The sequence below is a fragment of the Lissotriton helveticus genome, chromosome 6 (genome assembly GCF_964261635.1).
Source record: "Lissotriton helveticus chromosome 6, aLisHel1.1, whole genome shotgun sequence".
Lineage (NCBI taxonomy): Eukaryota > Metazoa > Chordata > Amphibia > Caudata > Salamandridae > Lissotriton > Lissotriton helveticus.
This window is the reverse complement of record NC_136067.1, coordinates 53,376,977-53,402,182: the sequence shown is the minus strand read 5'-3', so window position 1 is coordinate 53,402,182 and position 25,206 is coordinate 53,376,977. Positions and strand designations below refer to the sequence as shown.

The 25,206-nt window shown below is 47.1% G+C and overlaps 1 protein-coding gene across 7 annotated transcripts in view; it reads left to right on the top strand.

Moving 5' to 3' along the window:
• DNAH8 (dynein axonemal heavy chain 8) overlaps positions 1-25,206 on the top strand; it is a 10,041,960-nt gene that overhangs the window by 710,038 nt on the left and 9,306,716 nt on the right. For all 7 annotated transcript variants that reach the window (XM_078647354.1, XM_078647353.1, XM_078647356.1 and 4 more), the window contains exon 7: positions 18,224-18,387. In XM_078647354.1, coding sequence (XP_078503480.1) covers positions 18,224-18,387 — 164 coding nt within the window. The remainder of the gene's footprint in view (positions 1-18,223; positions 18,388-25,206) is intronic.

Here is a 25,206-nt window from a genome sequence, read left to right as displayed (position 1 = left end):
TGTTGTTTCTCAATTGGAGCACTCTATTTGCATGCCAAAAAGTGTAGAAAAAATACATTTACCACCTAGTTAGGCTTTAATCACTGCCTGTCTGTCCGGATACAAAATGTAAATTCTCTAGCCTCTGGTTTCATACACATTACATCAGATATAGATATTAAATTGTTGTGAGCACCTCCCTGTGAGGTATACACTGTAAAGTGAGCATATCTAGTGAAGATTGAGTGAAAGGGAAAACCTTCAGTACTGTGCTTTTCGAAATAACCCACAAATCTATATAAAAAAAAGGACACAGTATGTATTCAATAAATTAGAACATACATAGAAATAGTTTGGGCGTTGCTTCATGGTTTCTCTGGGGGGAGAGGGTAGCCTGTTGTCACACTCTGTAAATACAAAGAGAAGGGATGATCAATTAACAAAAGCAGACGAAAATTACAATAAGTGTCAAGACAGTAAACAAAATGAAGAGTTCCGCCATCTTGCTAAGACAACTTGTATATGCCGGCATATGCAATATATAACAATCCAGCATATTCCTTCAATAGCAGACCCTAAACTATATGTCTAGGGTGCGAATGTATGTTCTGCCAAGAACCCCCTACTGGATGATTTAACCCCATTAACAGGTGGGTAAGAATGTAGGACCCCATCTTGGTCGCGAACTTGACACCTCTCATGGAGATGTTAGTAAGCTTCTGGGCTTCAGCGTGTAGGGACCCCTCAAAGTCAGCAGACGTGTCCCCACTGATTATACTTAAAAACAAAAGGTTATATGTAGAAAAAGTAATCCTTGCCTTGGGCAGGTTGCCATTGTTTGTATTCCACAGATAGCTGTGTTGCCATATAGACTTAATAACAAACACATTTGCACAACGCACGTGAGGGCCTTGTACACAATGCCAAGGCAGCGTAAAAGTGTTCTCACGAAGTTCTCCATGTTGGTAAAGTCAGTGTTTCCAAGAAACGAACCCAAATGTCACAAATACAAATGTGTGTCAAAGACGATGTGACAAAGTGAAGGCAACTTTAGGAACAAACATGTACATGTAAAAGGGCACAGATTCCTACCAGGCGTAACCGGGAGACATGACACATTGATGTTAAAGGATTTTGCCAAGTATACCAAGGGGGTCATATAAATGTTGAAGAGAGTAGGACTCGGGGAGGAGCCCTGCGACACCCCCTTTTCAACGACTTGGCACCCGGAGCATAAGGCTTCATCCAGACCACGTGCTCTTGTTTCTCAAGAAAAGAACCCAGCCAGCCAGCCTAAAGCTCAGCTTGTCAACCCAGAAGTTCTAGCCTGTGCAGCAAGAAAGTACGGGTCACTGTATCAAATGCTGCTGACAGGTATATCGGCACTAGGGCAAGATTAAGTGACTGCATGGTGTTCCTTCATTAGGATACTGCAATAGGGAAAGAGAAGATCAAAGGGCACATCAGCCTTTCTGGATTGTAAATTGTGCAGATAGTAAAACTATTCCTCTAGCCACCTTCTTTTTTTTGTTGAGGCCAATGTGTACACTGGGTAGTGAAGTCTGAAGCCGTTGTTGCAATTTACCCATATTATACTTGTGTATTGAACCAATCCCTGTTCCAGCTAGCAGCGGTGGAATGTCTCTTAACAAACAAGCATTTGCAATGCAATCGGTCTCGCCTTTGGGGCCTTATAAGTATTTAAACATGAATGCTCGTGACATGCAGTGTAGACTTCTTCACCCACAGCAATGCCAATTATCTCCAATCTGCAGATGATACTTTCATTATGCAGAGTAGGAGCATAGCTGTATTGAGGGCAAGTATGCAGCATGAAGGGAACTATCTGTGTGAGAGTAGGTTCTAGCCTTGTCCACAAGTCAGCTTAGATTTACTCTTGCAGGACCATATAAAGAACATATGCCCTGGTTCAGAGCAGACCTATGACTCTGTAAGTCTTTGCAGTGTCTAATGCGCATTTGCTTGACCGACAAAATTCTCAGGGCCTCATTTATAGGGATTTGACCTAGGGTAGCAGAGCAAGTCAATTGCTGAGCTGCTGTGCGGTCCTACTTCAAAGTAAAAAAGCTATCCTTCCTGTAACTTAGAGAGTGATAAGTCCTGGGGACTAAAGCAGAAAACTGCACTTCTTGCTATCTCTCTCTACACTGATATCGCTGACTTTTTAATCAAAAGACATTTTTTGAGGTTAATGATGCATTTGACTTCTGTCTAGGAGGAGCTGTGAAGTTGCATCTTTGTGGTATTAAAGTGTGAAAATGTGTGCTATTCTGCTTAGAGAGATTGGAATGTACAGTGTGTGAATCTTTGTGTAAACCACATAGTGCACTCAACAACTGACATGCAAGGCAGGCCAGATTGGAAGGTTGTCTCACGGTAGGTCAGCAGTATTCTTTAGTCCACATTGTCCCAGTGACAGCCTGTGTGATTGTTTGTTTATAAAGCTGAGGTCAGAGAATCACTTGGCCAAAGGGAGAGGAACCAGTACTTTCTCTGCAGCTCCTGCCCCTTGCCTGCATTCAGGTCTCCGGGCTCCCGTGTCTGTTGTTCCTCTGCAGCATGGCTTACACTTCAGAGGATGATACTGGCGAGACTAGTGGGGGTCTTTTCATTTGGTTGGTCTTGCCTGCTTGGTGGTTGCTGTGTGTCTAACAGAGGCAGGAGGTTAGGAAATGTAAAGTTGGTGAAGGCATGTGTAGGAAGGTAGATCCCTGACTATGGTTGCCCCCAACTTTTTGCCTGGTGTTTTGCTGGTTTTCTGACTTAGTTGACCTGGGACCCTGCTATTCAGGGCCCCAGGCCTACTGCTCTCTCTGTAAAATGGATTCCATGTACCTTAGGTACATATCTAAATTGGATACTGAGTCACCTTATCAGTCCCTGTACAGTGTACCTTAGGTACCCAGGGCATAGGTGTACCCAGGGCCTACCAGGGGCTGCAGCATGTATTATGCCACCCCTGGCTGGCCATCCAAATCTGACACAACTGGCTGCACGACAGCTGGGGCAAGGTGGTGTACTCACCCTTTGCTTTAGATATAGTATACCTATATCTAACCCTAAATGGACACACAGATCTCCTATCAGTCACTCCTATGGCAGGCCTTAACAATCCTGAAGGCAGAGTGCTTGGAATCGTGTGAGATGGTGCTCTGGCATGAGCTGAGCCTGTCTGCGGCTTTCGGGATCCATCCCTTAGCCGTTTCCATGATATCGCATACCATATACTCTTAAGTGCATTATAATCCTCGCGGTTATATGCCAACTCTGGTATCGCTTTATCAAAACATGTCGAGTAAGGTGTCATACGAATTGGAATACTAACCCCTCGCCAATTCTGGCGACGGGGTTAGCATTCCACCCTTCTAGAGGGACACGACATGTGTGTAACCCCTAACCCCGGTTAAAGTCAGACAGAGCCTTAGCACCCACAAAATGGATGCTGCCACCGAGACACAAGTCTGCCCTCCTGCTGCTGGGAGTCCTCCCAGAGCAGGAGATAAGGACAAAGGGTTTCCTGCCAGGGGCGGTGCCAGCACCGTCCCAGACAGGATTTTGTGTATTGTAGGTAGGCAGGGCTTCAGAGGAAGGTGACTGCACGTGGCACCCCGGTGCTCACTGTGCATAGGCTGGCTTGAACCAGTTCCAGGGACACTCCAGACCCTGTGCTGGGGAAAAGCCCGCCAAGGAAGTGGGTGTAACCACCCCCCTCCTGGTCCCACCCCTAGGGCAGGACTTAGTCGCGTGCCAGCCCCCTTTTCCCAGATAAAGGTAGGGACTGGCCCCCTTCCAAATCAGATCATCTTTGGAATCAAGATACAACTTTCCACGAAAGGACTTCACGATTTCTTCCTCAAGATTCTCCCTTGTGGCTAAGGAGTAGTCACCCTGCATCCGCAGGCACCATCCAAGAACACTGCGGTCTGCTGCACGTCCTTCCTCCGGAATCCGACTGCCCAGCTCGACGAGACCCGGCTTCCCTGGCACCTCGGACCTCTACCCACCTCTACAGCACAGCTGAGAACCGTGGGTGCGACGAGACCTCGAGGGACCGGCCATCGCCAAGACTGCACGACTTCTGCACAGCAAGCCCACCGAGTAAATTCCTGGTGAGTGCTTTGGGGTCCGAGAAGCCCCCACCCTGAGCAGCTCCAGCACCGAAGAGCAGCCCCCCAGCATCTCCACGATCGGTGTGGGGCCCTTCTGCTTTTTGCTGCTCACCGCGTTGTTTGGCTACTAGCCCGCTGGCTTGTGGCCTTCCGAACGACGCCCGACGACAACACTGCTGCTAGTCTGGTTGCTCCAGACTGGCCCTTGCTTCCCTCCATCGGAGAAGTACCCTGGACCCTCCTGGTCCGGCTAAGACGCCATTTTAGGTCCACCGCGTGGGCCTTGCATTTGCCAAGACTTGTTGCCCAATCCTGGGTCCAGCGACGTCGACAGCAAGAACCTTCGTGGGACAGCTCGCACCTCCATCCTGGTCGCCGACAACGCCTCCTGGTCCGAGAGACTGCAGAGCCCAGCAGCGCCCACTCACCTGACTGCGGTGACTTCGCCCAGTGCCATCCTGGTGCCCACTTAATCACTGGCTAGTGATTCAAGAACTTGGTCCCCTCTGCTTTCAGGTCTTCTTCTTCCTTGATCCAGGCTTGGATCCATCGAACTTTTCTTCACTGGTCGCCTGCCAGCAACTTCCTTCTTCCAGGCTCCTGGTCCGGCACGAGGATTCCCGACGTCTTTTCAGACCTATGCAGCTGCAGCCCCTGGGCTAGGTAACTTCGGCATTTCGGTGCCCCAGCATAGCCTCACTATCCAAGGGTCAGGATCCACTGTCGTTTTCTCCCTATCAGGTCGGGTTCGCCCGTGAACACTAACTTTGTGAATTCTAGCTTCCATAGACTTTGTCCCGCATCCCGCGTGAGAGTGCACACTCTGCACCCGAGTTCCCTAGGCCTCCTGCTAGTAATCTAAAGGTTCAGTAGTCCAGTCCTAACGATCCCAAAGCCTCTGAGAATCGTTACTTACCTGCTAGTAATTCGCATTCCACTTTTAGAGTATATGGTTTTTCGTGCCCCTCGGGCATTTGTGTATAACGTGCTAACTTAAGTATTTTCATAAGAGTTTTGTTGTGTGCTTAGCACCCTGTCCTCATAAAGAATACAGGGTTGTTGTGATTCTAATAAATACACTGTTTATTTTCATAACACTTGTGTGGTGTCCTTTCACTGGGTGTTCAAGGGGTAATGTGATGGTAAAACAGCTGGCTTAACACGCCCTCTAGAGTCTTAGCCTTAGACTGCTCGTATCCATGCTACTAGGATAGCTGGTCTATAAGGTTGACTTACAACCAATCATCAATAAGGGTTGTTTGGACTGATATATAGTGATCACTAGAATAGTGAATACTGCACATCAGGCCAACTTCTCACATTGGTGAGCAGCGGTTGGGATTTGAGCTTGCTGTTGTTTTACCACACATGCCCTAAGAATATCTTGTGAAAGATCACATAAGTACTAAAGGTACATATAACTTAGCTTAGAATACTCTGAGTTCTACTGAACCAGCTGTTGTAGCTCCTAGGGCCTAGCACACCCTAAACTACAACTCTAGCAAGGGATCAGTAGGCAAACATATAGTGTAGGTAAGTGCACCACTTACACCTCACTAGAAAAGCATGTCTACCCAGGGAGAATCTACTGAGACTCCCCTGGTCAGTGTTGACCCTCCACAGGTCACTTCAAGATATGCAGCTCTCAGTTTTCAGGAGATGAGACAAATCTGTGTCTCCAGGAAACTGAAGCAGGGGTCTAACCCCACCACTCCCTTTCTGATAGGTCTCTTAGAGACATATGATGCCAGAAAGCTTTCTCAGTTACATGAGAACATGCCAGCCTTAGAGGGAACCTCTGAGGATCCAGATCTCCCCAACATTGCTACTGCAGTTGAGGAGGAGGATCAAGGGGAACTCTCTGGGGACGAGGTAGACAAAGGTCTTGAGGTAGTCAGAAGGCTAACTAGGGCCAACTTAGACTTGCTTGGGCTAGGATCTGGGGGACCCCCAGTACTGACCCTAAGTAGGCCTAACCTTGGAGTTAGGAGAGATAGATCTCTTTCTAGGGACTCCAATAGATCTCTGCACTCTAATGCCTCTTCTCAGAGGAGAAGGAACTCTCCCCAGAGGAGATTGACTTCCCCTCAGAGAATGGAGCATGAAGCTAGGATGAGACAGGCTACTCTGAGGATTGAAAGGGAAGAAATTGCCCTGGCCAAAGAGAAGCTTGCCTTGGCAAGAGAGCAGCAGATGAGTGGGTTAGCTCCCACTGGTGGCAGCAATCTCCCAAGAGATAGAGAGAAGGGTTTAGATACTAAACACCTGACTAAAATAGTGCCCCCCTTTAAGCAAGGGGATGATATCCAGAAATGGATGGCTGCTTTGGAGAGAGCCTGCACTGTGCAGGGCATTCCCCAAAGTCAGTGGGCAGCTATACTGTGGCTCTCCTTTGATGGCAAAGGTAGAGATAAGCTCCTCACTACAAGAGTGGAGGATGCTAATGATTACCAGGTCCTGAAAAATGCACTGGTTGATGGGTTTGGCTTAACCACTGAGCAGTACAGGTTGCTGTTCAGAGACACCCAGAAAACTCAGTCTCAGGACTGGTCTGACTTTGTTGATTGTGCCACTAAGGCTTTGGAAGGCTGGCTACTGGGTAGCAAGGTTACTGACTTCACAGGATTGTATAATCTTATTATGAGAGAGCAAGTCTTAAATAATTGTCAGAACCAGTTATTACACCAGCACCTGGTAGACTCTGATCTGACCTCTCCACAAGAATTGGGTAAGAGGGCAGACAAATGGGTCAGAACCAGGATTAGGCCCAAGAACCAAGGGGGTGACCAGAAAAAGGAATCAACCAAGCCTCAAGAGAAGGGTGGGAATAAATCTACAGATCAAGTCACATCAGGGCCCCAAAAATCCTCTGAGGGGGGTGGGTCCCAGAATCCTTCCAACAACCAGAAGAAACCTTATTGTTATCCCTGTAAACAGGTGGGTCATTTAAAAACTGACAGCAGTTGCCCAAAGAATAACAATAAGGAAAACATACCCCCAAGTAACATTCCCAAACCTCCTGTTACTACTAGTAGTAATCCCCCAGGTGGTGGGAGTGCCCCCAAGAATTTGGGTGCATTTACTTTGGGAGTTCCTGGGGACTCTGGCCTAACCAGGTCCCCTGACTTAGATACTCTTGTCTGTGAGACTGGCATGGGGTTTGCCAACTTCCCAACTTGTCCCAACACTTTGGGCAAGTACAGACAGGAGCCCCTCATCAATGGTATAAAAGTTGAGGCCTATAGAGATACAGGGGCTAGCATCACTATGGTGACTGAGAGTCTAGTCCCCTCAAGGCAACTTTTACCTGGTGCCACATACCAGGTGATCAATATTGATGGAGTACAGAGAGATCATCCCATGGCAGTGGTCAATCTCAGCTGGGGAGGTGTCACTGGCCACAAGAGAGTGGCAGTGTCACCAAACTTGCCTGTAGATTGCCTACTGGGGAATGATTTAGAGCTCTCAGCCTGGGCTGAAGTTGAGCAAGAAACCCATTCTAAAATGGTAAATACCCATGGTAAGGTTAGTGGGGCAGTGATAGCCACAGCCCCAGTCCAAGATGTCCTCCCTGAACAGGTCAGGAGGGTTGTGCCAGTCACAACCCAATCTCAGACAACTTCCTTCCCAGAACAGGTTGTCAAGGCTGTCATGGTAACAGCCCACACCCAAACTGAGCCCCCTCCTGAAAAGGTTGGGAGAGTTGTGATGGCCACAGCTCAAACTCAGACAGATGATAGTGTTGTGAAGCCTGAAACTATGGATCACTCCACTCAGACAGAGAGCATTGAGGAGGAAGAGAAATCTCCCTCCCACCAGACTTTAGGAAAAGATCAGCCTCCTCAGGGAACTGATCTGACCCCTTGTGAAGAAACTGCCACAGAGGTAGTCAGGCCTAGCCTGGCAGAACCCCTGATGTCAGTGGACCCTTCCAAGATGGGACCCAGTCTGGAGCAGGTAACCTGCCCCTCTCTACCCTGCCTCAGTCAGCCCAGGGCTGTAGAGGTCAGGGAGGCCAGTGTTGGACCCCAAAGGGCCCCCTGTCCAAAAGAATTCCCCAATCAGCAGATTAAGGGCACTGAAGCTAGTAGTCCTAGCCAAGTGAAAATAAAACCAACTCCTGAGGGATCCCCCTTAAATTTAGTTAGGGACCTCCCACAGATGGACACTGTTGGGCACAGCCAAACCTGGGACCTGAGGGCCCCAAACCTGACCTGTCCCTCCAGTAAGCCAAACAGAGGGACCCAACCTCCAGCTGTAGGTAGCCAGAGGTTGACCCTGAGAGCCCAAAACAACTCAGTCTTGGAAAGAAAGGCCTCTATGGTGGAAAATGATTGGAGGAAGCTGAGCCCAAAATTAGTGGAACCTCACTTCAGTACTCCATTTCAGCACCAGCCTTTTACTTTGCCAAAACACACCACAGGTAGAGATTCCCTATGGTGGAGACCCTCAGACACCCTTAGGGTGAGGGATTGCTTAGTGGACCATGAGATAGGGGGTAACCATGCCAGTGCTGGTACTTCCTTATATGGCCACTCAGGCAATATAGGCTTACCTGGCAAGGCTAGCCTTATCTCCTTTCGTTTGGGGGGGGGTTATGTAGGAAGGTAGATCCCTGACTATGGTTGCCCCCAACTTTTTGCCTGGTGTTTTGCTGGTTTTCTGACTTAGTTGACCTGGGACCCTGCTATTCAGGGCCCCAGGCCTACTGCTCTCTCTGTAAAATGGATTCCATGTACCTTAGGTACATATCTAAATTGGATACTGAGTCACCTTATCAGTCCCTGTACAGTGTACCTTAGGTACCCAGGGCATAGGTGTACCCAGGGCCTACCAGGGGCTGTAGCATGTATTATGCCACCCCTGGCTGGCCATCCAAATCTGACACAACTGGCTGCACGACAGCTGGGGCAAGGTGGTGTACTCACCCTTTGCTTTAGATATAGTATACCTATATCTAACCCTAAATGGACACACAGATCTCCTATCAGTCACTCCTATGGCAGGCCTTAACAATACTGAAGGCAGAGTGCTTGGAATCGTGTGAGATGGTGCTCTGGCATGAGCTGAGCCTGTCTGCGGCTTTCGGGATCCATCCCTTAGCCGTTTCCATGATATCGCATACCATATACTCTTAAGTGCATTATAATCCTCGCGGTTATATGCCAACTCTGGTATCGCTTTATCAAAACATGTCGAGTAAGGTGTCATACGAATTGGAATACTAACCCCTCGCCAATTCTGGCGACGGGGTTAGCATTCCACCCTTCTAGAGGGACACGACATGTGTGTAACCCCTAACCCCGGTTAAAGTCAGACAGAGCCTTAGCACCCACAAAATGGATGCTGCCACCGAGACACAAGTCTGCCCTCCTGCTGCTGGGAGTCCTCCCAGAGCAGGAGATAAGGACAAAGGGTTTCCTGCCAGGGGCGGTGCCAGCACCGTCCCAGACAGGATTTTGTGTATTGTAGGTAGGCAGGGCTTCAGAGGAAGGTGACTGCACGTGGCACCCCGGTGCTCACTGTGCATAGGCTGGCTTGAACCAGTTCCAGGGACACTCCAGACCCTGTGCTGGGGAAAAGCCCGCCAAGGAAGTGGGTGTAACCACCCCCCTCCTGGTCCCACCCCTAGGGCAGGACTTAGTCGCGTGCCAGCCCCCTTTTCCCAGATAAAGGTAGGGACTGGCCCCCTTCCAAATCAGATCATCTTTGGAATCAAGATACCACTTTCCACGAAAGGACTTCACGATTTCTTCCTCAAGATTCTCCCTTGTGGCTAAGGAGTAGTCACCCTGCATCCGCAGGCACCATCCAAGAACACTGCGGTCTGCTGCACGTCCTTCCTCCGGAATCCGACTGCCCAGCTCGACGAGACCCGGCTTCCCTGGCACCTCTGACCTCTACCCACCTCTACAGCACAGCTGAGAACCGTGGGTGCGACGAGACCTCGAGGGACCGGCCATCGCCAAGACTGCACGACTTTTGCACAGCAAGCCCACCGAGTAAATTCCTGGTGAGTGCTTTGGGGTCCGAGAAGCCCCCACCCTGAGCAGCTCCAGCACCGAAGAGCAGCCCCCCAGCATCTCCACGATCGGTGTGGGGCCCTTCTGCTTTTTGCTGCTCACCGCGTTGTTTGGCTACTAGCCCGCTGGCTTGTGGCCTTCCGAACGACGCCCGACGACAACACTGCTGCTAGTCTGGTTGCTCCAGACTGGCCCTTGCTTCCCTCCATCGGAGAAGTACCCTGGAACCTCCTGGTCCGGCTAAGACGCCATTTTAGGTCCACCGCGTGGGCCTTGCATTTGCCAAGACTTGTTGCCCAATCCTGGGTCCAGCGACTTCGACAGCAAGAACCGTCGTGGGACAGCTTGCACCTCCATCCTGGTCGCCGACAACGCCTCCTGGTCCGAGAGACTGCAGAGCCCAGCAGCGCCCACTCACCTGACTGCGGTGACTTCGCCCGGTGCCATCCTGGTGCCCACTTAATCACTGGCTAGTGATTCAAGAACTTGGTCCCCTCTGCTTTCAGGTCTTCTTCTTCCTTGATCCAGGCTTGGATCCATCGAACTTTTCTTCACTGGTCGCCTGCCAGCAACTTCCTTCTTCCAGGCTCCTGGTCCGGCACGAGGATTCCCGACGTCTTTTCAGACCTATGCAGCTGCAGCCCCTGGGCTAGGTAACTTCGGCATTTCGGTGCCCCAGCATAGCCTCACTATCCAAGGGTCAGGATCCACTGTCGTTTTCTCCCTATCAGGTCGGGTTCGCCCGTGAACACTAACTTTGTGAATTCTAGCTTCCATAGACTTTGTCCCGCATCCCGCGTGAGAGTGCACACTCTGCACCCGAGTTCCCTAGGCCTCCTGCTAGTAATCTAAAGGTTCAGTAGTCCAGTCCTAGCGATCCCAAAGCCTCTGAGAATCGTTACTTACCTGCTAGTAATTCGCTTTCCACTTTTAGAGTACATGGTTTTTCGTGCCCCTCGGGCATTTGTGTATAACGTGCTAACTTAAGTATTTTCATAAGAGTTTTGTTGTGTGCTTAGCACCCTGTCCTCATAAAGAGTACAGGGTTGTTGTGATTCTAATAAATACACTGTTTATTTTCATAACACTTGTGTGTTGTCCTTTCACTGGGTGTTCAAGGGGTAATGTGATGGTAAAACAGCTGGCTTAACACGCCCTCTAGAGTCTTGGACCTTAGACTGCTCGTATCCATGCTACTAGGATAGCTGGTCTATAAGGTTGACTTACAACCAATCATCAATAAGGGTTGTTTGGACTGATATATAGTGATCACTAGAATAGTGAACACTGCACATCAGGCCAACTTCTCACAGCATGCCTGTGGTGATGTCTGATGACCTTCAGAACGTAGGATGTATCAGACCCAAGGGGAGGCCACCCTCTCTTCTTTTGTGATTGTGAACCCTGAAAGTGCATCCAAACCCAGGCCTCGGCTGCAGATGATGCTCACCTACTTTCTAGCCTTGTGGAATGGAAGCACATGCTCCATGAAGCATCACAAAGCACAAGCAGCTCTACAGTCCCTAATACCAAATGATATTGAATTAAGATGAGGGGGTGTAGGACCTGATTACAACATGTGCATCTTGTTTGGTAGTGTAGTGAAAGAGCCACTCTTGTGGTCTGGCACCCTATGATGACTCTCAACTACCACCATTTTCCCTGAATTTAGTGTGTTATTTTACCCTAGCCTTACTGTAGGATGGTCCTGCTTCTCTTCTGTCTTATAATCTTGCTGTCTTTTAGTGAGGACTGTAACAGCATTATAAGTGCTTACTATTGGCTTTAACATGGCTTAATATCATCTTGGTCTTTGACTATTGACTTTGGCATGGTCTCATGCCATTTTGCTTTCTGACTGTGCCTTGCTTCTGCATGCACAGAAATATGAGTTCTTACTATTGGCTTTGACATGGCCTCCTGTCTGATTTTGCCTTGCTTCTGCCTACACAGCAGTGCTTGCAATTCATATTCAAGGTCTTTCTGCTCTTCACTTGTTTTTCGCTCCTCACCAGCCAGAGTGAACTGGATATTAGCTGTGGAATGTGCCTACTCTGCCTCAGAGCCATACTACAGGGGCCTGGCCAGCCACTGTTTTTGGCCTTGACGCAGACTGGTACACACCAGCTTGGTCCTTTCTAATGAGAAAGGGGCGAAGTTTGCTAGGAACTTCGCCTCAGGTTGAATAATGATATTTAAGCTAGAGGCTTTGGCAGCTCAAGAGGAAGTTCACCACAGAATAGACGTATTGCTGTGGATTGATGTTGAACTTGGGTCCCGGCTGGTACTTCTTCCTGGACTGTTGAAAGGGCTTCCCCAGCTGATGATGGAAAGAATGTTGCCTAGCCAGTCGGTGAGGTGTTCCTAACCACTCTCTCTCTCTCTCTCTCTCTCCTTCTTGTATATATTTTCTACTCTCTACTACCTGTACATATTGCATTTTATTTGAATTGTTTATTGTAGGTAATTGGCATTTGAGAAACTACCGATATATTTGGCCTACAGTTTTCATTAATAAACCTATGTAAGTTATATTCCATACATTTCGATTTGTTTTCTTGCCCTGCCATAAGGAATTGCTGCGTAATTGCCTTGACTTTTGGGGGTGCTGTGCAAAGTTTACTATTTAAAAAGGTGGAGTGGTGAAAGGTACCTCACCTTAAGGGAGTGTTGTGTTTTACCTCTGTCTTAGGGGAGTGGTATGTTTTACCTTTGTCTTAGGGGAGTGTTATGTTTTACCTCACCTTAAGGGAGTGTTGGGGTATTGGGTGTGGCTTGATGGTGAGCAGCCACATTCATTATAGGTGGCAATCGCATAATGCTGTGATACCATTTCATACCCATGCAGGTGCGTTCATGCATTGTCCAAGGTAAACACCTCCCTTCATGTGGAGGCGTAATCCTGGCGTGTGTGTCTGCATTAAAATTATTCTGAAAACAAGTATCAACTTGATGTTAAAATGTGTGGTAATGTTAATAGTGGTATCATTCATTACATAACATATTTTGACTCTGTTTTGTTTGTAGGTTTCCTTAATGTCTTTTTCAAGCAATTTATGTAGAAATGTTTCCTGTATTATAGTGAAAGTTGAAGATGCCTGCTGGGCAAGGTGACATACCTTCTTAAATATTTGACACTGTGATTCAGAAGACGGGATCACAATATCAGAAGAGATCTGTTGTAACCTTTGGTTGTTGGTTTGCATCCTCTCCTTGATGAGTGCCTGGTTGGGTTGAATGTCAGTTGGAGAGAGTCGGCTGAGCAGTAAAGATGCTGCTCCTGGTGGAGCTTTTACCACCTTAATTATAACCTGTAACTAAGACTTATCTTATTCAATAAAACGATATATCATAGCTTACGTGACTGGCAACCTGCTTACAGGAGATTATCTTCATTACAACAATATCACACTTGAAAGGGGGTTTCAGCAGTGGTGTGTTCTCCAGCAGATACGTAGTTTTACAAGATACTCTCAGATCCTGCCACTGCACACAACCGAAATGCATAGATGCTGCTGTTTAACTGCCTGCCGAACTTCTCCACTGCCACCAGGCTTTAAGACCAAAATAATACCCAGGTGTTAGTCGACTGAGAACCTCGGAAGTCGACCACCAGCAGGACCGGAAACAGAGTCAGCAAACAGATGCCCCATGGCGACTCACCTGTCTCACTGGTGCGTCCTGGTAAAGCTCACAAAACCAGTGATTGCCTATGACGCCCACACACCGGATGCTCGTGCGAGTGCAGGAAAGAGCTACAGATCTGCGTGGGCAGCCGATGTGGCTAGTATGAGTGTTGTCCTCGACAAACTAAGAAATTATGGACTAGTGTCTCACAAAATCTCCACAGGGGAGAAATCCCTTTTAGGACGAAGACCTCTGGCCGCAGCTCCTGTACATCGATGGGGTACCGAAGGAGAGAGCGGGGCCTCCTTCCCTGAGCTGTTGCCTGGTTGAGGTGTGGCTACTTATCCAATACTCTTGTGTATTTCCAGTAATACTTTACAACAAAACATAGGATTACTGGTTTTGTATAATTTTTTTTTCACTTTGAATTAGCAGCAGCTTCAGTTCTTTTTTGGTCTTGCTGAAAGCCTAGATACTTGTTTAGGTTGCTCAGGCTGAAACATGTCAACCGTTTTTTGCCACTTAGCAGTTTAAATCCATACTGCCTTTTGCTCTGCTTTTTAACCCTACCAGTGTGAGCAAGTGAACATAGAGTTTTGTTTTGCCACCACTTGGTAGTTTTAATTTCACTATTTTAATCCACTTCTTTACCTTTTTGCTCAGCGTCCTCACTACACCAGAAACTCTCATATGGGATTTTAGCATCCTTAAGAGTGAAGCACTATCTAAAAAAACATCTCAGAGCTCCTTCCTCACAGTGAGGGAGTTGTAGCCCTCAGTGGGACTAGGTTTTCCCATTGGGAGTAGAAACCCATATGATGAAGCATGCCACCTATGGTGTGTGAGATTATTGGTCCTAAAAGGGATTTCTCCCCTGTGGAGATTTTGTAAGACACTAGTCAGTCATTTCTTAGTTTGTCTTCGTGCTAGCATAGACTCGAGGATTTTTTGTGCTATAATTGTATTTGAAAAGGGGATATTTTCCTTGCAGGTCTTTAAACTATCTCCCTTGAACCCTCTCCTCTTTGTGTTACTATGAGTATTGTCCTGCCACACGGAATTACTGTGCCATGATTCATTGTTCACCTTGTGTTATGAAGCCTTCATCACATGTGCTTCATTGACCTGGTTCCAAATGCTCCGAATTTCAGGAAATGGGGCACCGGTGGTAACTGGTTTATACAGGAACAGAGTGAGGAGCGGGGTATCTTGCATCCAGTGAGCACTAAAACACATTTTCACAAACGAGACAGACATGTGATTTTTAACTAAAGAAAAGTAAGAGAATGCTTGCACCGATATGAGCCAGTTCTGCTTAAAAAGCAGCAGTGTAAGGCAGGTCCGAGTCTTGGCGTGGGCTCAACATCCTGTCATTCTGGGCATATCACTCAATCTTTCCCCTGCCTACCAAAAATGAATGTGTCCTTGAATAATTTAACTGGTGCTTATATAAAGCGCTTCAATACATTCGGGTTGAGTTCGCACTATATAATACTGCAAAAAAAAGGACCAAAAAACACAGCTGTCATCCAAAGGTACGTGGAGAGGTACTGAGGGAGTGTTTTCCACTTGCATTAAAGAAGCTGAGTGTTTTCACCAGAGCCCCTGGGACAGATTGACCGGACCATTAAAAGTGAGGGTACGTGAGTCCGAGGAAAGCAACAACCTTTCAGTATCTGCAGTAATTGGCCCGGTCTCGTCACTTTCATTGTTACAAAGGTGCAGTCCTCATTGTGGAACCTATATGCATGTTTGGCTCTGTCATTTCACTAAAAATATTTTTATGTAGAGCTTTGTTCCACACTTGGACATTTGTTTGAACGGTAAATAATAAGAATTACAATTATTCCATCGAATTATACTGGAGTTGCCAACCTCGGAAAGATGGGCGGCTAAATAACCGCCTGATTTTCGCCACCGGATTTCAGTCGATGTCAGCAAGCGATCAATCCTCGGGCCATAATCCCAACGGCAATTTCAAGTTTGTCTCATTTCTGACCCTGGTGTCCTTGCTTCGTGCTGTTGAGTGTTGCTTCATCTCATTCTGTGCGTTTTATTGCCCTGAAGGCTTTTATGCAGCCGCATGCAGTGTTGAATGTATTGCCAGTGCGTGGCTGATTTGTACCTGGGCTCCCCATGGGCTTCAAATGTCAGTAGTGGCGGCAGGCCTATCTAGAACAAGCATTTGCAATGCAATAGGACTCGCATTTACGCAAGACCTATTGCTTGCAAACGGGAGTGCTGGCGGACGAGAAGGCATGAACAACAGACCGCATGGACTGTGGGAGGGTTGAGGGGGAAGGCATAGGAAGAAAATAGTGCTTACAATCTAAATAAAACATACTGTGCAACACTCGAAGTAAAGGGGCCAGTAGCCATGTCAGGATACAAATGACGGTACAAAAGGGGGTGGTGATGGACGGAGCATCTGAATCAATCAAACACTCAAACCCAGTCAAAAGATCTGGGTTTAATCCATCACCGTTCTTTAGCCCACTCTGCCACCCCAGTTCAGACATGGCTATATGCAAATCAGTCTGACCCTGTGCCTCATGGGAACAGTCCAGCCCGAACTGCCAAGCCATGTCTTCCCTGGACCGGAAACAAGCTTCCGAGGACCGGTTTCTGGCATTCCAGCCGTCTTCAGCCCGGCTTGCTTGAATCCAGTGGCAAGGTGAGCAAGGGACTCAAGTCTGAGCATACCCTGCCACACTTATGGTGGCCAAAAGGGGTACAAAAGGGGGTGGTGATGGACGGAGCATCTGAATCAATCAAACACTCAAACCCAGTCAAAAGATCTGGGTTTAATCCATCACCGTTCTTTACCCCACTCTGCCACCCCAGTTCAGACATGGCTATATGCAAATCAGTCTGACCCTGTGCCTCATGGGAACAGTCCAGATGCTCCGTCCATCACCAACCCCTTTTGTACCGCTTTTGGCCGCCATAAGTGTGGCAGGGTATGCTCAGACGTGAGTCCCTTGCTCACTTTGCCACTGGATTCAAGCAAGCCGAGCTGAAGACGGCAGTAATGCCAGAAACCTGTCCTCGGAAGCTTGTTTCCGGTCCAGGGAAGGCATGGCTTGGCAGTTCGGGCTGGACTGTTCCCATGAGGCCCAGGGTCAGACTGATCTGCATATAGCCATGTCTGAACTGGGGTGGCAGAGTGGGCTAAAGAACGGTGATGGATTAAACCCAGATCTTTTGACTGGGTGTGAGTGTTTGATTGGTTCAGATGCTCCGTCCATCACCACCCCCCTTTAGGATACAAATGACGACATGGCCGTCATAAGGAGGGACTAACAAGCCTAAAACCAATCAGAAGGCAGCATTTAGGAACGAAAAAGACACAAGCCAATGAGCAAGATGGGCGGAGCTTCCACAGAGCTTCCATTACAGACTCAACCTAAAAAAGGACAAAGCCTATCTTATATACCCCAGTCCTTTCCTTCCTCCAGACAGGACCATTGAAAATTTGAAATATTTTATGAATGCTGGTTGTGAGCCTGTGAAATGTTCCAGATTTAATTTAAACTGTGGAGTCAATGCACTACTTTTCATCATTTTGTCACAGTTATCTCAATGGAGATTCCTCTCTCCAGAAAACTCCCTAGAGGAAGGTTGTTTTGCTTACCTGGCTTCGTTTAAAGATCTCAAGTTGACACTGAACTACCATGCTAGGTTTGCTTGGCTAAAATATATTTGTTTGCATTTTTTGGTTATTTTTCCCCAATATAAGATGGGTTAATGCATTGGGCGTAATAGCTGCGCAATGTTCAAAACTCTGAGTAAAAAATATAATCATCACTTCGCACATCCTGGATTCCTGCGTCCAGTTTAATAGATTGCAAAAGGGGTAGTTAGAGCACCGAAGGCTTTATGTAGAATTAGGTGGTGCCAGCGAAGGATGCAGGCATCCTCCTCGTAAGAAAACCTGCATGCCTTGACAATGTTTACAGATTAAGTGGTGGTTTCACTCTGCTCCTTTGAAACCCCAAGAACGACCCCCTACCTCTTTCAGGAACGTTGTTACTAAGATTGTAGAACTAACATTGGGAAATTCAGCAATTGAATAGTCTACAGCTGATCTTGAGTGCTTACCTACATAATACCATCTTTATAGGGGATAGGGTTTTCACATGATCTGACCTTATAATCTGCACATGCACTACAAAATGGCTTCTGTCAAAAGCCAGCACTTGACAAAACATTTACCTTGAAAAGAAAAAATACATTGCTAGCTATCCAAATGAATGGAGCACATTCTAAGGCCTTATAAGAACAGTGGACAGTGTGATAACAATGTCTTAAAAGCCTCAGCATCGCAATTACCTCTATGTAGGTTTTAAAGGAACTGATATAATAAATGTTTGCAGACTTATTTATTTTACAATTATAGTTTTGAATGAAATTACCGACATTGGTAACAGGATTTCATTATTTCTCTGTTATAATCAATTTTAGGTTCCAAAATTAGCATAGATGGAGCTGTTGAATTAAAAAAAGTTGAGACCATAGATTTTGGTAAACTACAATCCTTTGAAGATATGATGGCTGCTACTTCTAATCCTGATCTTGTTCACCAGCTAGAGGAGGTTCTCATGATGTGGTATAAACAAATTGAGCAGGCAAGTTGGATTCTGTTTAATTGTATCATTACTGTATAAAGCGGTTTGTAATTAACCGTAGCTTGGAAAACTCTGAGTGGAGCGAAAATTAGTTCAAAACCTCCAGCCTCTTGTAACGTTCTGCACTTCCAATCCAGCCACCTGCCATTGCAGCTGGCTTTTTTACATGGTAATTATGTACATCAGATTCATTGTATGGGAATGTGTAAGATTAGTGATGGGTGAATGCAGGGTCGCTCCAATCATCAGCATGGAGATGCATAGACAGCACTCGAAAATATGAATAGTCTAATTTACTATTCTAACACCTTCCCTACTGTTGCGCATACTGGAGTTGGAATAGTAAATTATACTATTCCTAAATCCAGCGCGCCCCCTACAGCAAGTTGATCTAATGACTTGCGTTGTAAAGGTATCGCGTTCTTACAACGAGGTCGTTGTAACGGCCGCGTTGTAAAGGAACGCGATGTGATAGCATGTGTAGTAGCATGCTATATTCCACTGGGGAGACAACGCAGTCATCACATCGCAGTTCCCTTACAACGCAGTTGTTACAACGACCGTGTTGTTAGAACGCTATGCCTTTACAATGCAAGTCATTAGATCGACTTGCTGTAGGGGGCGCTTTAACATAAGGAATAGTATAATTTACTATTCCAACACCTTCCCTACTGTTGCGCAGGCTGCAGTTGGAATAATAAATTATACTATTCCTAAGTCCAGCTTGCCACCCTAAGGCAAGTTGATCTAATGACTTGCGTTGTTAAGGTATTGCGTTCTAACAACGCAGTTATTGTAACGACCGCATTGTAAAGGAACGCGATGTGATAGCATGCACAGCAACATGCTATATTCCTACTCTGCTCACTGTTGAAACAAACTTTATGTAAAATGTATTATTGGTGTTCTATTGTAAGTGTTTTTGTGTTTGTTTTTTAACTTGTTAATTGTGACAAAAAAAGATGGACAGTAAGAAAAAGGTTTTTTAAACAAATCCTTTTTAGAGAAGTTTCTGAGTTTCAAATTAACAACGAGCAATGGCTGTGAGGTTTATGAATCTGGGGCGGATCCCTCCCTGGAGAACTATTGTCATGGTAGGTAACCTTTCCTTCAAGTCTCCAGAGTCAATGTCAGCTACTTTCAGGGAGTCTGTATGACACCACACATCTCTCCCTTCCAGTCTCTATGAATCATACAGCGACATTCACAAAAGGCATGCTTTGAGTATTTTTCTCAAAAGGGGCTATAGTAGGTCACAGAGCAGGTACTGGTGGAAGAGTTCAGTAGTTCTATGTTTTGTGATTCCAGAAATGAACACATGAAAATTCAGGACAACTTCAGTACACTAGCAGTTCTCTTCCAGGGGATCCTCATCAATAGTCATAAGCACTAGAATATTCCTGCCCATGCGCGGGACCCCGGAAACACAATCATATATGTGATCCACATATATGTATCTCTCTCTCTCTCTATATATATATATATATATATATATATAAATATATATGTATATAATGAAAAAGCAAATGCAACCTTCCATACACTAGAGCTGAATATTGCTGTAAGGACTCCCCTGTATATCATAAACAATACATTAAAAACCAGGGAAAAAAACAACAGCAAAGCTTGTTTGAAAACTGTTTTAATGCTTAGCACTTAGCATAATCTCTCAGATAGGACTGAAAGCATTGACAGCTCACAGGCTGCATTGCAGAAAACCTAGCCTAAAAAGGCTGAAAAGTTAACTCATAGCAACACAGAAATAAACGGGCACCGTGCCTTTAAGGCAGCCATGACCCCTAGCTTCCCATCATGCCTCAGGGGTGACAGGTCAGTTGTTCTTTCCAGCACCTTCAGGAAGGGCCCTGGTTACACAGCTCAACTTTTTTCTGATTTTTGTCAGAAATAATCTTCAGTTTTCTGGAAAATCTTGACTTACTATGACTTCTTTCATCTTGTGAAGTAAGGTTCTGCCTTTTTTTGACAGAATTTGGCATTTTTTCCACTCCAAAATGCCATCTCTTTTTTTACCCCTGCCCTTCTTGTGGAAAAAAGAAGGCCAGGTCAGACTCTCATGCCGTCTGTATTCTTTGTCTACCTAAGGACCATGTCCTTAAAGACTTGCCCTCATTGCCAGTCTTTATCTAAAAGGACTCTGAAAGACAGAGAAAGAATCTGTCTTTTTGGGCTGGCAGAAAAGGATAAAACATCTTCCAGAGGCAGGTCACCAGTGAGAAAGGGCTCTAAGAGGGCCAGATCGTCTTCCAGAAGCAAGATTCCTCGCTCTTCCTCTTCAGCGTCGGGCTCGGCGCTGAAAAATCTACCAGTGGTGGGACATATGTCCTAGAGAAGACCTTCGATGGCGGGCTCGCCGTCGGGAGAACACGGACATTCAGGTACGTCACTTAATTCGACGTTGAAGAATCGTGAACTCTGCCGTCGTCAACCAGGCAACGATTGACGTCGAGGAGCAGAATCCCTCCGCTGTCGTCTACTTGGCGACAATCGGCGTCGAGGAGTAGAAGCCCTTCTCCATCGTCAACCCGGCGACGATCGGCGTCGAGGAGCAGAAGTCCATTGGCATTCGGCGTCGAAGGCAGGGACCCCTCGGCCGTCGTCAGTCCAACAACAATTGCCGTCGAGGGGCAAGAGTCCTCTGCCGTTGTCAACCCAACAGAGAGTCGACGTCGAGACCGGTTCCAACACCTGGCCGGAAATCGACGTCGAGAAGGAGGTCAAGGTCGGCATCAAGAAGGGCTCTGTCAGAGCAGAACATACGCTCGACGTCGAGGCCAACATCAGTGAGGGTTCTGTGGTTTTACTGACAGAATCAGCGTCACAACACTCATCTTCTCACTCCTCGAGACACCCTTAACCAGAACATTCACCATGTGCATCCCCAGAACGGCATTCAGAAAGACCACGACAAAGATCTCCTTCACATCATGGGGAGGCTTCCCCTTCTGTTCACTTATCTCTGAGATGGCTCCTTCCCCTCCATCAGTGGAGTAAAAATCCTACAGGAGCATCCCGACGGGATGGAGAATACACCAGTCCTCTCCACAGATCGCCTCTTCAAAGATTGGTGCAGGAGGTGGATAGTTCACCTTCAACCAGACTTAGGGAACGTACTGGCAGATTGCGGGAGCGCAGACCTAGTTCCCATCGCAAAAGGAGAAGGTCTCCTACATGGTCTTCATCTTCCACTCATTCCTCGAAGAGGGACTATTCACCCTCTCTATCGGATAGCCCTTTATCAAGAGTGTCTCCGATAGATGACATAAATACGTATCATGATGTGCTTCAGAGAGGAGCTCGGAAGTTGAACATTGAAATGTCAACTTCTCATGTTGCAACGACGGTAATTTTTGAGACACTACATCAGAGATCGCCGTCTCGACCGTTGCTCCCTCTGGTTCCTGGTCTTCTGAAACCGGTGATGGACATTTTCCTAGCTCCAGCCACAATTCAAGCGACACCGGCTAGGATTAAAAAAAAGTACAAGCCTGCAGCAACGAACCTGGTGTTTTTGAAATCAGATCCGCCTGCTGACTCTGTTATCATCGCGGCAGCGAGAAAAACTCATACAGTAACTGCATCTTCGTCAGTCCCGCCGGACAAAGAAAGTAGGTCCCAGGACTCTTGGGAACGGAAGGTTTGCGGGTCTGCAGCATCATTGCTAAAGGTTTCTAGTGCAGCAGATTTATTAGGTCGCTACGACAGAGCCTTATGGGACTCCTTGGACCGGTTCAAGGAAAAACTTCCAAAAGAAGATCAAAGGTATTTTGAGGAGGTCATCCAGGAAGGATCCCTTGTAGCCAACCAAGTAATTAGCACGGCAGCGGATGATGCTACGCTGTCGGCACATTCATATGCGCATGGGATTTGCGCCAGGAAGTCTGCCTGGTTAAGACTGACAGCTCTTAAACCAGATGCGCAACATAGGATCCTTAACCTTCAATGTCTGGCTGCTCCCTGTTTGGCACCCACACCGATGAGGACATGGCTAGGATGAAAGCCGAGCTAGACACCCTCAAGGCGGTTGGATTAGAAAAGAAAAAGGAGTTCAAACAAAGATACAGACCCAACCAGCGCAAGGGCTACCAACAGAGGGTCAAACCCTTCAATGGTCCCAAAACAAAAACCAAGGCAATTTACAGTTTCAAGGCCGTAAGTCAAACAGAGGTAGAGGAGGTCATCAGCAGCAAACCTCTAACACGGCCAGATCAGCAGGGAAGCAATGAGTAAGAGCTTCCTCTGGCGCCGTTGCCCACTCCAGTGGGAGGAAGTGTTTTGCATCATCTGAAAGAGTGGTGCAGCATAACAAAATATCGTTGGGTGCTCAGGATACTGCGCAATGTATACGCACTACGTTTTCGTGTGCCTCCAAAGGACATTCCTCCGAAATGATCTTGTCCGCACCAGCTAAAGTTGCTTCGACAGGAAGTCGTAACCCTTCTGCGAAAAAAGGCCATAGAAGAGGTTCCTCCTGCTCAGCGAGGGAAGGGGGTTTATTCCAGGTACTTTCTTGTGCCAAAAAGAGATCAAGAGCCCAAATGCAGACCTATCCTCGACCTTCGATTGCTGAACAAAGTCATCTTGAAGGAGAAGTTTCACCTGTTGGCCCTTCATCAAATATGTCCACATCTGCAGGCAGGAGATTGGATGTGTTCGATGGACCTCCAAGATGCGTACTTCCACATACCTATCATTCCACGTCAATGGGAAATACCTACGATTTGTGGTCGGCAGCAAGCATTACCAGTTCAAAGTCTTGCCCTTCGGACTGAAATCTGCTCCACGAGTCTTTACCAAGTGCATGGCAATGGTGGCGGCGGCTCTGCACAGAAAGGGTCTGTTTGTTCACCCTTACTTGGACGATTGGCTTCTGAAAGGGCCTTCTCCTCAGAAAGTAAGGAACGATTTTTAAGTTTTTCTGAATCTGCTCCGCAAACTGGGTCTTCATGTGAACATGGAAAAATTGGTTCACCGGCCTACCCAGACAATCCATTATTTGAGCTCCACTCTGGACTCAAACAAAGGAAGAGCGTTTACTTCGGAGGAAAGACTTTCTTCTCCAGACAGCTCATCCAACGGTCCGGCATGTGGCATCTCTACTAGGGTCAGTGGCTTCTTGCATATTTCTCATTCCCAATGCCAGACTGAGAATGAGACCTTTGCAACAAGATCTAGAGGACAAGTGGGACCAAGCAACGGGTCACTGTGAAGACCGAATTGTGCTCTCTCAAGCAGCGAAGTCGTCCATCCTATGGTGGACTCGGCCGAAGAACCTCTTGGTGGGAGTCCCTTTCCATCAACCAGTTCCAGTGCAGTCATTTATAACATAGGCATCTCTGCAAGGATGGGGGGAACACATGGATTGTCTACAGATGCAGGGCTAATGGTCCATCAAGGAGCAGTCCTATCACATAAACATGTTAGAGCTACGAGCAGTCCACCTAGCTCTGAAAGCTTTTCGGCCATCAATCACATCCAACTCGATTCTGATCCAAACAGACAACACGACCACCATGTATTATCTCAACAAACAGGGTGGTACCCGCTCTCGCCCGCTCTCCCTGGAAGCTCAAGCGATCTGGCACTGGCTTCTGGCCCAAAACCTCTCCATCGTGGCGGTGCACCTTTCAGGGGAGAAAAACGTGCGAGCAGACACACTCAGTCGGCACTTCGAAGATCCACCAGACTGTTTGCTAAATGACGAGGTGGTGGCAGATATTTTCCATCAGTGCTGTCATCCGTCAATAGATTTGCAGACGACCAAAACAAAAAATGCCACCCCTTCGCATCCAGGTTCCACCGTCCAGGGACGAGGGGGAATGCGCTTTTGATGGATCGGTGAGGAACATTTGCATACGTCTTTCCTCCCCTGCCTCTGATCTCGAAGGTGCTGTCCAAGCTCATCCGATCCAACATGACGATCTTGATAGCTCCGGACTGGCCATGTCAGTGGTAGTACCCAGACCGGTTACAGTTGTCGGTACTCCCCCACAAGAGACTACGTTACAGAGCGGACCTGCTGACCAAGATGAGGGGAGCATTCTCCATCCCAGCCTTCCCTCACTGAACTTAGCAGCATGGCTCCTGAGGTCCTGCAATATGGACACTTGAATCTACCGCAGGACTGTATGCGCATCCTGAAACAGGCGAAGAGGACTTCCATGAGAGCTTTGTATTCTTTTAAGTGGAAAAGATTCTACTTATGGTGTATGCATAATCATTTTGATCCTACAAAGGGGCAAGAGGAGGTAATTCTTACTTACCTCCTTTATTTAGCCAAAGCAGGTTTAAAATATTCCTCGATCAGAGTTCACTTGTCAGCCATTACGGCCTACAGAAAGTCTCCCAACCAACTTCTTTTTTCCAATTGAAGGTGGCTAAGAATTTCTTACAGGGGTTGAAGAAAGTGTATCCCCCTGTCCGAACTCCGTCTCCTCCTTGGGAATTGAATCTGGTACTGTCTAGATTGATGGGTCCTCCCTTTGAACCCATTCATAAGACCACGTTGCAGCACTTGACATGGAAGTCCGCTTTCCTGGTGGCAATAACATCAGCGCGCAGATTAAGTGAGATTCAAGTGCTGTGTGCTGAAGAGCCATATACTGTGTTTCACCACAACAGGGTAGTGTTAAGGACTCCCTCTGCTTTTTTGCCAAAGGTTGTTTGTATTTTCATGTTAACCAGACAAGAAAAGTCACGCCACTCCTTAGACCTTAGAAGTGCTCAAGTTCTAATTAAAGGGAACAAAGGGCATACGGAAATCGGATCAATTGTTTTTAAATTATGGTGCCATGAGAACAG